Source organism: Anas platyrhynchos, chromosome 4, assembly GCF_047663525.1.
Source record: "Anas platyrhynchos isolate ZD024472 breed Pekin duck chromosome 4, IASCAAS_PekinDuck_T2T, whole genome shotgun sequence".
In the NCBI taxonomy this organism is placed as follows: Eukaryota; Metazoa; Chordata; class Aves; order Anseriformes; family Anatidae; genus Anas; species Anas platyrhynchos.
The window spans coordinates 33,470,523-33,486,632 of record NC_092590.1 but is presented as its reverse complement, the minus strand read 5'-3'; the positions used below and the strand labels follow the sequence as shown (position 1 = coordinate 33,486,632).

At 38.5% G+C, this 16,110-nt stretch overlaps 1 protein-coding gene across 3 annotated transcripts in view; it reads left to right on the top strand.

Moving 5' to 3' along the window:
* GLRB (glycine receptor beta) overlaps positions 1-14,795 on the top strand; it is a 51,837-nt gene extending 37,042 nt beyond the window's left edge. For all 3 annotated transcript variants that reach the window (XM_038178814.2, XM_027456598.3, XM_072037367.1), the window contains 2 exons: positions 776-1,068; positions 11,955-14,795. In XM_038178814.2, coding sequence (XP_038034742.1) covers positions 776-1,068; positions 11,955-12,251 — 590 coding nt within the window. In that variant the 3' untranslated portion in view covers positions 12,252-14,795. The remainder of the gene's footprint in view (positions 1-775; positions 1,069-11,954) is intronic.
* Positions 14,796-16,110: the final 1,315 nt, after the last annotated feature.

Here is a 16,110-nt window from a genome sequence, read left to right as displayed (position 1 = left end):
GAAGCCTTGTAAAGAGCACTGTTTATTGAAACCTAGACTGACGATGAGTGTGACCTTTCAACAGCCTTTGCAGATGTACTTTTTTATGATAAGGGCTTCCTCAAAAGCTCTTTATCTAGAAAGCTTTCTCTGGATACTGGAAGCTCAAACAAGGAGTGTTCATAGGCCCTCAGTCACCTCAGTGTTTTCATCTTTGTGGTGAATTGTGAACAGACTTTTTAATGCACTGATACATTCCCTTTCATCTTGAGTTTAAATATTATACTTGTGACCAGGTCATTCAGAGGATGTCTCCTGCTGAAGCACAGTTCAGATTTCTGGGGCAACAGTAGCTGTTCAAGTCTAAGTTAAAGGACTTGGAGTTTTTTGATTTAAATACCATATATTTCTCTTCCATCTTCTCAGAATTAGATGAGCATGGTAAGATAAGTCTCTGGAAAGCCCATTTCCCAGTTGTGTGATGCAGTTGTGTGGGGCAGGAGAACCACAGCAGCCAGTTTAGCTTCATTTGTTGCTCCATTTATAAAATGAAGGTATTCAGTATTAATAATTCATCATTAACCACAATACCCTACATAAATATTCAGTTTAACTTACTCATTAACTGAAGGCATGTGCATTTTGTATACCTGTTGCAAAATATGCCTACCGCTTTGTCAAGTCCCATTTGCTGTTACGATTCATCATTCAGTGTTGTCTGGTTCAGAGGAAGAGCATGGCAGGTGTCGTTAAGGGAAAGTTCACTTTAATTGTTATCTTGTTTTTCCCTTTGCAGGTATTTTCTCAGTGCTCAGCTTGGCATCTGAATGTACTACTCTTGCTGCTGAACTTCCCAAAGTGTCTTATGTGAAGGCCTTAGATGTCTGGCTGATTGTTTGCCTTCTCTTTGGGTTTGCATCACTGGTTGAGTATGCGGTGGTTCAGGTAATGCTAAACAATCCCAAAAGAATTGAAGCTGAAAAAGCCAAGATTGCCAAGGCAGAGCAAGCTGAAGGGAAAGGTGGAAACGCTGCCAAAAAGAACACTGTGAACGGCACGGGGACTCCTGTCCACATCAGCACTTTACAGGTAAGAGCTGTCAAGCTGCATACGCAAAATCAGCATTATCCTCTATTAACGTAGTTCCAAAAATACACTGCTGTAATAGCTTTGGATGGTGCTTAATCTTAGAAGTGGCCAAGACACTAAGAACATACTGGTAATTAATGGCTAGCCGCCTGGCCAATTGGTCCCTAGTGATTTGGGGTCAAATGTCTAAATGAAAAATTTATCTTTTAATATCTTAGTGCTATGGTTGTTGCTGAGCTTAAGGTAAATAAAGCAGCAAGCAGCTTTACAGTTGCTATTTTTCTTTTAATAATAAATAGCAGCTGTCAAACTGTAACTATTCAGAGGACAGGACTTTCAGTCAGTATTTGTTGAGAGCGTACTCAAATAACACACATCTCATTGCTTTCCTTGGAGCAGCCACAGCTGCACCACATTGCATGTGAAGAATCTCTATAGCCAGGGATTCAGAAGTCTTGACATCTGTAAATAAAGGACAATCTGTTTGTCTGTCAAACAGTTCCTGCATTTCTTGTGTTGCCAGATAGAGTATGGGTAAATCGGTCAGAGCTCATTCTGTGGATAAAGATTAGATGTACATCTTAGCTCAGGCCAAAGTTTTCCATATGCCTGAAGAGTTACCAGACATTCCAGGCCAGCTGCCCCCAGTCCTGAGTAATATTTAGTTGATATGTATTCTACAGAAGAAAATACATTGTGCTAAAATATGCGGAGTATGAATTTGGTTTATAGTTTTCAATGGCTCAACAATTTAGATGTGTAAACTAAAGCTATTTGGCCAGATCCAAGTGATAATATCAGTAGCATACCGTATGACTTTAAAGCTTCTTTAAGGAGGGAGTCATTTATGCCAGGATGGCAGAAACCCAGCCCTAGTATAAATCTGGCATTGCCCCATGACTAATTACCCCCAATTCAGAGGAGTTGCTGATAGCACAGAGCACTTGACTACCGTAATTCTCATCTGATAGAGCCTCCTGGGAACTGTTTTGGCAGGCAACCAGGCTCAGCTTAGAACAACCCACTGTCTGCTTTGACTTGAATCACAAGTAATTCCCCAACCCTAGGCGACATGGGAACTGAGTAGAAAGATGGCTTAGCCACAATTTTGCTTCCACTAAACTGAATGTGTTATAATTGTGGTTAACAACTTGTGGGTCAAAAATTTACCTCTTTCTTGTGACAAAATAGTTGCAACAGTCCAGCAGAGCAGCATAAAATCTATTTATTCCTATTTGGAGTATTTAACAAGTATAAGTGTAAAGCTTAATCAATGACAAGATTAATAAAAAACTTTTTTAAAAAATAATTAATTTATTTTTTTGGTAATTTGACTTTTGATAATACGAACTAAAGCACATTGCTAAACTGTTGACTCTCCTCAGTGTGTACACGTTAATGGGTGCACAGGGTGCTTACCATTGTCATAGACACAGAGTATAAAGTGATAAATTTTGCCATCTTTGCTATCCTGTCATCTTTTAATATTTTTTCCAAGAAGGTAAGCTTGGGTATACAGTGTATTTCAAGGCTCAGAGGAAGGAGAGTCATTACCCACAAAAATTTAGTAACATTCCTCATGAGTGGTGTTTAACAGCAGGCAGAAGGCTTTTAAGATTCAAACCTTAGTCTGCCCTCTGGGATCTTGCAGTGTCAGGTCCAGCATGTCATATTTGTCCATATTCAGTGTGCTCCCTGTTTGTTATAAAAGACCTTTGGCATTCAAATATCTGTAGTCTCTGCAACAGTAATCTGTGTTGGATTTATATTGAGTCCTGAGTTTGTGTAGCTTCTGATGATCTTTACACAGATATAAAACATTTGTTTGTTGAGGCATATTGGAAATAAGTACACAATGACATAAAACCTGGCCATGTGGTTCAATGGTCTCTTCCCCATATGGCCAGTGATTGCTTGTGTCCAGTCACCTGCTTTGAAATACAGTCTACTTGAGGAAGGGTGATATGAGCTGGGACTTGCTGGGAAGATCACTAAACTGAGAGGAAAGATGGACCCTGACAGATGAATTGTGTGGGGCCAGGATGTTATATGGCCATGATGCATTCTGGAGAGGATACAGGTTGGAAGGTTGGGACAATGACAGTCTAGCTGAGCTGAGAGTTAGTGGAAGTCCCAAAGGAACAGAAGGGCAGGGACTGCCTGCTCAAGTCACTTGGCAAAGAAGGGTGTTCAATTTCCATAATTATGTGACCAGGGATTGCTTTATATTATAGAAAAATTCCAAGAAAGTTTTATTCATCTTGTGATAACTTAATAAGCCAGAGTTCAGTTATGATGAAGTGATGTTTTTAAAGTGTGAGATACATGAGAAGTGAATGACACTCTGAGGACTGGGGAGCAGAATGACTTACAGGCAGAATGGTTGCAGTATATTGTTCCTGAAGTGCTTCCTTTTGCTTAGAAGAACAAAATTTTTCTGAAGAAGGTAAGAAATGAAGATCAACAGGTTATATTATTCTGTACATCACAGCAACATAAAAGAGAACATGAATCAAAGGCAGGTATAGCTGATGTGGAAATAATTCAAGTAGAAATTGTCCTCAGGTATACACTGAAAATACACTAACATACTTCTGACTGTCATAGATTTCATAGAATCATAGAATCATAGAATATCCTGAGTTGGAAGGGACCCTTAAGGATCATCAAGTCCAACTCTTGACACCGCACAGGTCTACCCAAAAGTTCAGACCATGTGACTAAGCGCACAGTCCAATCTCTTCTTAAATTCAGTCAGGCTCGGTGCAGTGACCACTTCCCTGGGGAGCCTGTTCCAGTGTGCAACCACTCTCTCTGTGAAGAACCCCCTCCTGATGTCAAGCCTAAACTTCCCCTGCCTCAGCTTGATCACATACGAACAATTTGGCATATGTCCAAGTAGGCTAAATGGCTCAGAACCACATATAGAGCATGTACGCTATAACTGCAACACTCCACCAGACCAGTACATTTTATTTCAGTAAGACAAAGATGAAATTAACTTCTCAAAGTTACATGTTTGGATCACTGAATCTATACTTGGATGTTATAAATAAGCCATATGACTTCTAGAGGTGTTGAACATCTCCAGGAGCAACTTTCAAAAGAATGATACATTTATATTGGTAAACATGACTTTAGACGCTTACATGCATCTACAGATGCACAGTGTTCTATTTATTTGAACACTATAAATATACCTAGCTGAAAACGCCTTCTCTGACCTAGCTCCCCTTAGGAGTACTTGAAAGTTCTTAACACTGGAGAAGCCTGTACTACACTCCTAAATCAGAACAGGTATAAATCTTTCTGTAGCTCTGACTCCTAATCCAAAACTAGGCCTGCCCCACAACATTTGGCTGGCTCCCATAGAGAGCTAGCGACCATCAAGTAAAGAATGCATTTGTCATATGGCAAATATGCAAGGGAGGGAAATGTTAAAGAAGCAGGTAATGGAAAAAGCTGTATGTTGAAAGGCATAAAGAATAGGAAAGCCAGAGTGCCGTCACAGATCTTCAATTGCTGTTTCTCATCAGGGGTGTGTAGGACTTTGTGTGAGGAGAGAGCACATACTGTGATAAATATCTGGAAAGACGTAGGTGAACCAATGCATTCTCCTAAAGGACAACTTGGAACTGCATCCCTGAAATGAATGTGCATCCTTCAGAAATGTTTAAGGATGTTCTAATTCTTTCCTCAAAAGAGGAATATGGAAATCCAAATGCACTATGTCATGAAACCCAGAAGGTGATACTAAGGAAAAAGTGAAAAAGGGCATAGCTGGAAATTTCACTGTAGCTGGACTTGAAGCAATGGATAGACCAGATGGGGCTCAAAGGTAAAGCCAACAGGAAAAACTTAAAAGCACAAGACTCCAAGTTGGAGAAAACCGAAAACATGAATAATTCCATTTACAAATGCTTCTCCAGCCTAAATGCAGCACTTATTTATTACGAGATACTAACTAAGAGATGCTGTTACATAGTCATAAGTTTAATTAGAGGAGAATAAAGTTTAAAAACAGAAATTGCTTTATTTCACTTCAAAATTCACCTGAACCCAAGACCAGGAGCTTGCTGGAGTTGCCCAAGCTGCAAGTCATGCTCTTGCTGCCTCTCACTGGGGAAGAGGTTGGTATGTAAGGTGCAGCAGGGGTATTGGGGTGGGAAGATCCCAGGCATGGGGAGGATTTGATGGAGCACAGGGAAATGAGTGAGGGATATTGGGCTCACTCCATTTATGAAAGATTAAAATGGCATGTGGTCTGGAGACTTGGTATATCTTGTATTATTGAAAAAAGAGCCAAAACAAAGGACATGATTGTACCAATGTTTTTACACATACATTTATTACTAGAAATTGGGTAAAGGAATAAACTTTTCAGTACATATCCTAAAAATAAGAAGCTCGATGCCATTTGTAATACCAGGTGAGGAGAAGAGGTCCCCTGTAATAAAGTGTGTCAGTGTCTCCCTGGAAATTCTTAAATGAAAGCACTTCTGACACCATGTCAGCAGTCAGTGATCATGACTGGTGGTCACCAAAAGTGATAACGAAGATGGCAGAATGAAAACAAAGTTCACAATTTGGGAATTAGCCAAAGATGGAGAAAGCCTTCTACGGATGCATAGCTTCTCCTCTCTACCAAGTCCTGGGTACTGGCAGGGGTAGAAGCTGTTTATTGCCAGTACACACCAAACCCCAGAGTCAGTGCTTCATGACTCACAACCCCTGTCCAGCAAAAATCCATTGAAGATCGGTGCCATTTTAAGCTCAGAGAGGTTTATCAGTATGTCTTTTTGAGTAAAGTCAACAGGTACATTCTGGCAAGATCGCCCTGAATCTGTAGAAAAAAAAAAAAATCAACATAAGCATTTGTACTTGTTTTGCTAGGAGCTGTAATGGCTATGCATATACAGGCAATAAGCCATAAGTAAACCATTTGGCTCCCTTAGCTCATAGTGGCTGCAAGTAGATGCTGTTCTAAGCAGAGGAGAAAATTATGCAACCTGGTGGTAACTGCTGGCAGTGGTTTTTTTATTGGGAATCCTCAGTAGGAGTTTGAGTTTGTTTCCTAGCAATGCAACACCATACAGTGAGAAAAACAAGCAAAAAGGGAAATGTTTTGAAGATGAATCAGTTTCTTTTTTCTTTCACTGGTGGCGTGATTACAGGGAGCACTGTTAACTCTAACAATACCCCTCCATTTGAAAAGTCACATTTTCATCAAGCCCATCAAGCTGTCCCCCACAGATAATGCACTGATGACTGAAGTGAACATTTGCTAAAAGAATGGCTCTGGCAGATGATGAATAGGTATATGCAAGTGGTGGTATTAGCTTTAAACCCAGTTATTTTTTACGAGAAGTAGTGTTGTTGCTTGCCTTATCTTGTCAGAGCTGCATCTAGTCTCTGAAACCTGATATGTGTTATGTTCATCTCAAACTGATTTACAATATATGTGACCACTGGTGGTGACCCACGGCGACCTGATCTTCCCATATTGTGTTTTCACTTTGAATGAGACTCAGACACAGATTTTTTTTTGTAGAACCACCAGAAACCCAGTTTACATTTTATCTTGTATGGAAAACCACAGGCTACAGTCTATTTTAATCGTTGCTGACAGCATTTCAGGTACAGAGTAGGTACTTTCTGCTCTAGTGACTCATGTATCCATCCTTAGAGATAATTCAGAACATGAGTGTAAAAGCCCTGAGCAATCTCATTGACCCTGATTTGAGCAGCAGGGCTGGACTAGATGATCTCCAGAGGTCCCTTCCAACCTCAGCTAGGCTGGGATCCTGTGATATTTTGTGTATAAGTATTATTTGTGCTGTAGTTTGTAGTTAGTAGGGTAATAAGAATTCACAAGGAATGCAGTATCTGGAATGTGATAACAAATTCCTCCTGCCTACACCATAAAACATACTCAGTCTGAATACCCACTAATGCTTAACAACTACTTTATTGATGATCTAAATCCATCATTATGGTAAAAGCAGGAAAAGAGCACAGGACAAGTGCAAGAACGATTAATGATGGAATTTGTTACAACTATACCTTCATCTGGAGGACTTTTGCACAAGTGGCAGGACTAGAGACAGATGTGCATGCCAAAAGAGGTTGGGTGAACGGAAGAGAAAATTTTATGTCAGAGGAGAAGTGCTTTGTAGGTCAGAGAATGCTGCGTTGCAGCAGGGAGGCAATTCATCCTGCAGGGCTCGTGCTGAGCTTGAGAGGCTGCCGGTGCTATAGCATGTTCAAAGCTTTGCTAGAAATTATACACGATGAATTCCTCATCTCAAAAATTCCTAAATCCAAAATTGGGATCACAGGATGAATGATCAAGTGAAAAATTGTTTGTTTGTTTGTTTGTTTGTTTTTCTGTTTGCACAAAACGAATTTAGTCTAGTTGCAGTATTCTTGGTATTGTGAAAGGACAGATTTGATGAATTTGAAAACCATTTTGTCTCACCTGTCTGGGATAATTTAAACAAAAAATATGAGTGATGATGGTGAGCTAAGAACGTTCAAGACAGCTATGGACCAGAAGAAGAGCTATACTAATTAAAAACAAAACAAAAGAGAAAAATTGAAAACAGACTCCCCAGTGACTGAGTGACTGTAAACTAACTCAGCTTCAAGCATTTCTCTTTTCTTCTTACTGGCAAAAGGAGAAATGGATAGCAAATAATAGAACTTGAAATCCAGAAAATATTGGAAATAGGAAAAGTATAACAACAACAAAATGACAAAAGGGATATATGTTTAGCATAACTGAGGTCAATAGCAGGTTATTGCACGTATATAGCAGTAACACACACAAAAAAAAAAAGCCACAAGAGTATTATCCCAGTATTAGATAGAGGTGCTGCAAGTGTCAAGAATTAGCAGAAAAGGCAGAAGTGTTTATCAAATACTCCAGTCTGTGTCTGGGGAAAAGCCAGATATATTCAGTCAGATGATGAACTAGTTTCCATCGACAGTAGCTAATGAGGATGTTAAACAGTACCTATTAAAGTCAGACATTTTAAAATCGTGTTGTCAACTAAAGTTGCCTGTAAGATTTTTTAAAGATATGGTCCATTATTGCTGTGAAACATAAATGTTGATTTTGTAATAAAACTTTTTAAACAGGGAGGGTTCCAGAAGACTGTAGGAAGCTAACTTTGTGCCAGTACTTTTAAAGGCTAAGTGGAATTATGTGAATAATTATAAGCCTGGCATCAATCAGTGGAAAATAGTGAAGAGCTAATCGGGGCCAAATAATAATAACTCATAAGTATTATTATTAATATTCATAATTCAGCCTCATGTTAGCTAATAAATTTAAATGAGGCAGTGAAATTAAAGATGATCTCCATGTTTATTGATTTAATCAAACAATATATTTTTAAAAAAGATTATCAGTTAGTTTGACAGAGGTAAGGGTATGGAGGTAAGAAACTCTGAAGAACATTTGGCTTCACTTGTCAGCCTGATTACATCATCTGAATTATGCAAAATCAAGGCTAGATTTGTTACCGTCTGTAAGTACCAGCACTTAATCAGGCTAAGTGTAGTCATGCCTCGTGACTAAAAATTGAAGCCAAATAAATTCAGGTTAGAAATAAGGTACATATGTTTGAGGGGAACAAGGTTGTGGAAAAAAATCCCCATCCTGGATTTTTTCTTTTGAAGGAAAATCTAGTGTAAGTGGTCCGCACACTGCCGCTTTGGAGCATAGCACTCAGGGCAGTGGCAGGTGCTGAGTGTGGCAGTGAGCATCCTTCAGCTAAATTTTTGAAAAGGTGAGAATGGGTCATCACAACAGACCTTCTGTCTTCTAGGAGTCCTTTTTAGGTATTTCTGAACTGTTCATCAAAGGGCAGGTGTCCTGTCAAACATAAACCCAGACAAGGTGGCCCACTCCTGTGAGAAACTGGAACTACGTCTGCATTTTGGGCCAGGCCCCAAGAGCCATGGTGCCTTTCCCTGCCCTTCTCCACCTCCGCACTGGTGGGAGGAAGAGCAGCTGCCTGCCTCTATCTGGGACATGGCATTCACAATTCGAGTGGCACTCCCTCCTTCCCAGACAGCCGCTCCCTGTCCCCAGCGCAGTAGGTCTGGAGGAGGCATTCTGCAGGCTGGACCTGGCCCACAGGTCACGATGCTGAGGCAGGGTGAGGTAGAATACACAAATGTTTGCCTAGGTCAACTTCTGTGTCAGGATGAAGCTGAAAGTATATAAGAGGTATGGTAAACCATACCTCTTTAACAATGTTTTACCTTCTACACAAATCTTTCATGTGGTACTCTAAAATCAAGTCCCATGGAATCATTTTCCATTGGGATGGTCCTCATAGCCTTTGGTAGGCATCGGGAATATTGTTACACTTCTAGCACAAACAGAGACAGGGTTAACAAAAAGCAGTCAAACTGCATTTAATATACATTACCTCACTTGTTTTAGGAAAGGCTGCAGGTGAACTGAAGAGGATTTAGATGAAAACAACAGAAATACTGGGGAGTTGAAGAGATGTATAAGACAAAATTAAAAAATATGTCCAGGCAGAAATTGAGTATAGAAAGTAGAAGCACATGAGATGTAAACCCAGAGAAATGAAAGGATTTTTTTTATATACAAGAGGCATGTACTTAGAAAATAAATATTTGGGCCAGATTGCTCTTACAAGGAAAATTGTGTCACCCTGATAAATCACTATTACAGCTGATACTAAACTAAGAACAGCTCTGTGTGAATGTGGTGTGAACAATCTTCTACTTGTAAGGAAGAGGTGACCTAGAAGCTATTCCCTCAGTTCTCCTTCCTGCAGGTGAATGAGAACTGATTTGTCAAAGCCTTGACCAGAATACTCTTTAGGCTTTAATACTGGAGTGGGAACAGGAATATTCTGTGTTGTGCAAGGAGAGCATATAGGTGGGCATTAGTATCACGGAGTTTTACAATATATCTCTAGTAGTATGAAGAATGGACTCATACTTTTGCAAATCCAAAAGAAAGCCTGTAATTTCATACATTATTATATTTCTCATTTCAGCCCTACTAAATCTTACTAGTTTTGACCGTGAGAAAATTAGGAATTTGATAAATATGTAGTGAAGGAATAATATTCCTGTGACTCTTGAGTTAACATGCAGTCCAGCCCTGCAAGTTACGCTTCCATTGCTCAAGGGTCTGCTTCACAGCTTGATTGAAGACATCTAAGACCAGAGGGGAACTTATCAGATCACCAACTACCACAGTTCTTGTTATTCAGGATAACCTGTCAGTTGTCATAGAGAAGCTAATAATATTCTCCAGAATATTTTTCATTCATATGTAAGTCTGGTACCATAGTCCATTCTAATTATTTTAATAACTTACAAAATGTGCTAATGCAAATATCCTGAACCATCAGCCTAAAACTGCAGGAAACAAGAGGTGGAGAGAGCTGAGAGAAGAATACCTGAAGGCTTTGTTGTAGAGGGATAGACTGTTGGGAACAAGAGATGGGGAGCTTTTGGAAGAACTAAATTTTAGTGGATCAGTGACTCTAGAAAACTCCAGGATAAAGTTATCTTAATGTCAGTTCCCCATGTCTTACACCTGGTTTGTGCACCAGCTCTTTTTGCAATAACTCTCAGTTTATATATGTGAACAAATGGCATTAATAATGCAGTTATGTTTCATAACTGGTACCTTTCTTTTTTCTTTTTTTTTTCCTGCTTTTCTGTGTACTCCAAATGGAACGAAACTTTGTGAGAGACTTACCAAAGTTACAAAGCACAGTGCTTTGAAAGAAGTCTTCAAATTCCTTCAAGCTACCTAGCAGTGTAGGGTGATCCTCTTAGAGGTTTGTTGTACTTGAAACAGTATCTTTCTAAAATGCAAGGAAAGCAATATCAGAACCTTTTTATTTTTTTTTTCCCTAAAAACTCTTCCATTTGAAGGACATCAAATACCTTTTTCTTTTAAATATTCATTGTATGTGCTATTAGGATTGTCTAGTCTGTAGCAGAGGGAGATTCACCTGGGATTGCTGCTTAGCACAGTAGTACTTGATCACCAAGATCGTTGATGGAACTGTGATAAAGACAGATATTTATCTTCTCAATTTTGATTTCCCAGTTACACCATTCTCTGGAGTACCAGTGGGAAGCATGGAGAATGGTGTCTCATCTTTGCTGCATAGAATCATAGAATCATTTAGATTAGAAAGGACCTCCAAGATCATCAAGTTCAACCACCAACCTAGCACTGCCAAGTCTATCACTAAACCATGGCCCTAAGTACCACATCTACATGTCTACGTCCCTTCTTGAATGGTGACTCAACTACTTCATTGTCTTTAGAGAGGCACCAAGGACTACAAAGAAAGTGCCTTCTCGCCTTGTACTTTCACACAGAGATGAGATTTAGGATCTCAACCTGGATAGTATGTAGAACCAGAACAGATTTTAATTCTTGGACCAAACACTGAATTTTAGGGTTAATTCTGAATGGATCTTCCAGGTCTCAGAAAAATGTAAGTATTGAATAGTATCTTTCCTGAAGATTCATCAGCACAGGACTTATTTCCAAAAATATTCTCTCCAAAATTACTCCCTCCCTTTCCATCATCTTAAAATGAAGGAGTCTAACTATAGCAGGTTGCACAGCATGAGGCACCTTGTGCATGAAAAATTACACAATTATGAATGTTTGGATTAGTTTATATGATTGACTGATCATCCTTAAGTACTTATAAAGCAACCATTCAGCAAATTAGGCTGATGTAATGTATCCCTATCAACAAGTAATTTCCTATATGTTTGTTTGCGGTGTTCTCTAGCAGCTGCATTAAGTTTGTTAATGAAATATGGTGAGTAGATCATGATTCCCCTCACTCTTTATTTCATAGGTTGGTGAGACCAGATGCAAAAAAGTTTGCACTTCGAAATCTGATCTGAGGTCCAACGATTTCAGCATAGTTGGAAGCTTGCCAAGAGATTTTGAATTATCAAATTATGACTGTTATGGGAAGCCCATTGAAGTCAACAATGGGCTTGGGAAATCTCAAGCCAAGAACAACAAGAAGCCTCCTCCTCCCAAGCCTGTCATTCCATCAGCAGCAAAGAGAATTGATCTTTATGCAAGAGCACTGTTTCCTTTTTGCTTCTTGTTCTTCAATGTCATATACTGGTCCATATATTTATGATAAATATTTTATTTTTTTTTTCATGTGTAAAATATATACCATTTCATTACCCCTTCCCAGTCATGAAGGCCACTGTGTGAAATTATTTGCATTTGCAAAGCAATATGTTGCATTTTGATGCCATGCGATTGTACTGAAAATATGGCATCTGAAATTTGAATGAAAGCATGACACTGCAATGTCTGTGCTCCTGCCAACGTTGTATATAAATGTACAGCATACATCCTGCTTGAGGAATATACGAAAGATAACGCATACGACATTATAAAGCTGAATAACTCTTTTCAGTCGTTAGTAATATACAGAGATTTAAAGTGTTTCTGACAATGACACTGATGTGCACGTTAAGTATTATTAAAACCATTATTCTAGTATATGTAGTATTTAACAGCTTTTCTGCTGACTTTCAGAGAAAAAAAAAATCTTGCTCTTGTATAATTTTAGATGGTGCTGTTGAAGGAAAAGCTAAGTTGTGAAATATTATTTAGTCCTTGTAAGTGAGGGCAGCATTGATTAAGCTGAGCTTGTCTATGTGGAAAAATAAAGATCAGAGAATTGCTAATTTTGTAAAATCAGCTCATTTAGGAAAAAGAAAAAAGAAATTGTATCCATCAAGCAAGCACACTTCAAAAGTGTGTGAGAATATGCTGACAATAAAGCATTGTGCCCAATTTTGACTGCTGTTTCCTTAGGCACAAGTTAGGTATGGCATCTCAAAAACAAACAGTCTGCTTTCTGGACTAAAGGTAGCAAGAGTGTTGAAGAAGCATTACAAGGTGCAGTTCAGTATCAGGTTATATTATTCATTTTTACATTAGTCTGTCCTCTGGCCCATCTTTTCTACTGTCTTGCAAGCATGCAGTAAAAAAGTCAAAATTAATTTTTTTTTTTTGAATCTGATATGTGTTACTCATTTTACTTTGTTTATCGCCTTGAAAGCCTTCAGTTTAAAGAAACTATTTGTTTTCATGTTGAAATCCCATTTTAACACTAGTTATACTTTTTAAGCTTGCCTGTTGTAGCACCTATGACCAAAGCTAACACCTAGACACCAGTAGAAGTGAAGAGTCCAAAGGTCTAAGGCCCTGAGACTGTTAAATGCATCATGAATGCTTGTGTCTATGTGCTAATTAATGGCTGCCCTCACCTGCTCATTTATCTGGCTGCTACTTTTTGGAAAATAAGGTCATGTGCATGCAACAGAGGCTGCTCTCAATTTTCCACAGGAAACCATATGACGTGGAGACTGAAGAAACACGAACTCCCCAGGGTGTGTAGGGCAGGAATCCATACCTGTGGTCTCGCATGAGTGCCAGGGTACACCCCTCTGTAAGGGCAAGTCATGAGGTAAAACACAGCCAAATGAAAGCTTTTTGTACGTAAGGCATTTGAGTAGTGTATGTTCCTTGGGAACACATAGGGACTATGCTTCAGCTCTTGTCAACATACCATAGAGAACCACATTTCCACTTACAAAACTGGGGCATAATATTAAGTTAAAATATTGAAATATGCCGGTTCTCACTAACTTGGCAATTCATTGAAGGCAATCCAGATTACTTGCTCCTCATAAGAGAGGAAAAGACTGAATTACATACCCCTAATATTCTATAAGGTAAAAACAGACAAATTCACATGTGTTGTACTGCAGTTCTAACTGTTATGTGTTGAGCCCATGCAAGGCATAAGACTCTCCTGTCACTTCTGTGTTGCTGTCTGCTCATGGAGCATTGTCCATGTACCACAAACTTGCACATACAGAAGGTCAGCTTGGGAATATATAAAGAGAGAACCAGGTCATGCTGGTTTCACCAGGCACCTGATAGATCCTGTGGTTTACTTGGTTTGTGGTTTTCATTTGATGGAAACTGTGGTTTTCTAACCAACTCCACATTGAGATCCATAGCCCAATACTGGTTTTAGGTTGGCTTTCCATCTTTGAGATTCTTGGTGATTACTGGCCTAACATCTTTTTACAACTCATGACACAAATTCCTACAAAAGTTTCTCATTCCTGAGTCTAGAAGCAGCAATTCATATTTGGGTGGAAGAGATCTGTTGTTCAGAATAAAGTTACGTGCTTTCCACCAGCTTCCTTGCCATTTTCTCATGGAGATTTCAAAGAATTTATTTGCTAGGCAGCCTCAGTTTGTCCTTTGTATTTCTTTATCATTAGAGGAAATATAAGGGAGATCCCAAATGTTTCAGAAGAGAGATCCTAAATTTCTCCATGTTGAACTGGGGGAAAATATGATATCATTAAGGTCTAGTTCAAAGTTTCAGAATTTTTGCCTATTGAAGGTATTTACAGAATTGTTAGAGACTCTAAGAAGCAATAAAGATAACTCACAGAGATGAAGGAAGGTAGGGGTAACTTTTATATATACAAACAGAGTGCTATGTTTATACACATTATTATTCTCATACTTGTATTTTTTCTTACAGTATTGGAAGGCAAGAAAATAATGATCCTGTGTTAGAAATTATATGACTTTTGGAAGATAATTTTCTTGTTAGAACTCTTATTAAATGATTTATCTGTAATTAATGTCCACATTTTATCTGTATAATCTCAATTATAGATTTTATTGTTAAAATAATCTTTGTTCCTTCTTGCTTACCTGCTCACTTGATGGCTTTTGTGTTTTATCATAAAACATGTGATCACTAATACATTGTAATTGCTTTCCAACTCACACAAAAGGAAGCAAAAGGAATGTGTACTATTAAGATAAAGGCTTTTCTTTCATTACTGCACAAAGACTAAGGTCAGAAACAAAGTTTAAGAGGAAATTTGAAACAATTTAAAATAAAACAGTATCAGCTATAAAGTATTAGTATTTTTACTTACACTAGATAATATTGCAGTATTTGTATTATCTCAGAATATATTAACTTGTCCTACGGAGCAGTAATAATTGATTTATTTTATTTTGCTTCTTTCCGCTAAAGGTCATTGAAAGTTTTACGTATCATATCACATTATGGTCCTCCAGCACCCTCTAGTTGTAAAATTCTGCCTGTTGACTTATTTCCAGAAGAGGTGCAAATATAAAACTGTATAGGCAGTAAGGGATGTTACTTTATATTATGAAGTAAAAATGCTAATAATTTAAAAATAAATGGACATAAAATCAATGGAAAGATATAGAAACATGCCAGCAGTATGATTTGAAAATTGTAGAAATTAGGACATTCAAGCAGTAGCAAAGGTGAGGCTTATGAAGAACACATTAGTAACTGGATTATCTAGTCATGATGTCTGAACAAACTGCATGATAGCAAAATCGGTTTCTAAGGGAGACACCATCTGTGTTTCAGCTGACATTTGCTTGAAGTTCTCCTCTTGACTGGTAGGCGAGTTACAAATTTCTACCCTTAACATAAACCTCAGTATTTCTTTGGCTCTTAAGCATAGAAGGGTAGCATCCAAATGGCTCACTCCTTTCCTTCAAAGTGTTATGAACTTGTAGGTATCTTTCTGCTTCAGGTTTTCAGAACATATTCAGACCCGTCAACAGGGAGTGCTACTGGAGATGAATTATTTCATTGGTTAACTTTACCCACAAATTCAAGCTATGCAGTAAGTAAAGATGTGACCTGAAAAGTGTATCAGCTGCTATGCATTAATACCCTGTTAGGATGCATGAAATGTATTGTCTGAAGCAATTGACATCATTCTCAAAGTGTGATGGAAATCTACACCTTACTTTGTGATGCTGGCTAGACTCATATTTGATACCCAGTTGCAGGAGCAGCTCTATGGAGCTTTGGACACCTCTTTTTTTCAGTCTTCTGTTAATTCTGGCTGAGATGGTAAAAGCGAGCAGTGTGCTTTTCAGCAAGAAAAGGGAGCTTA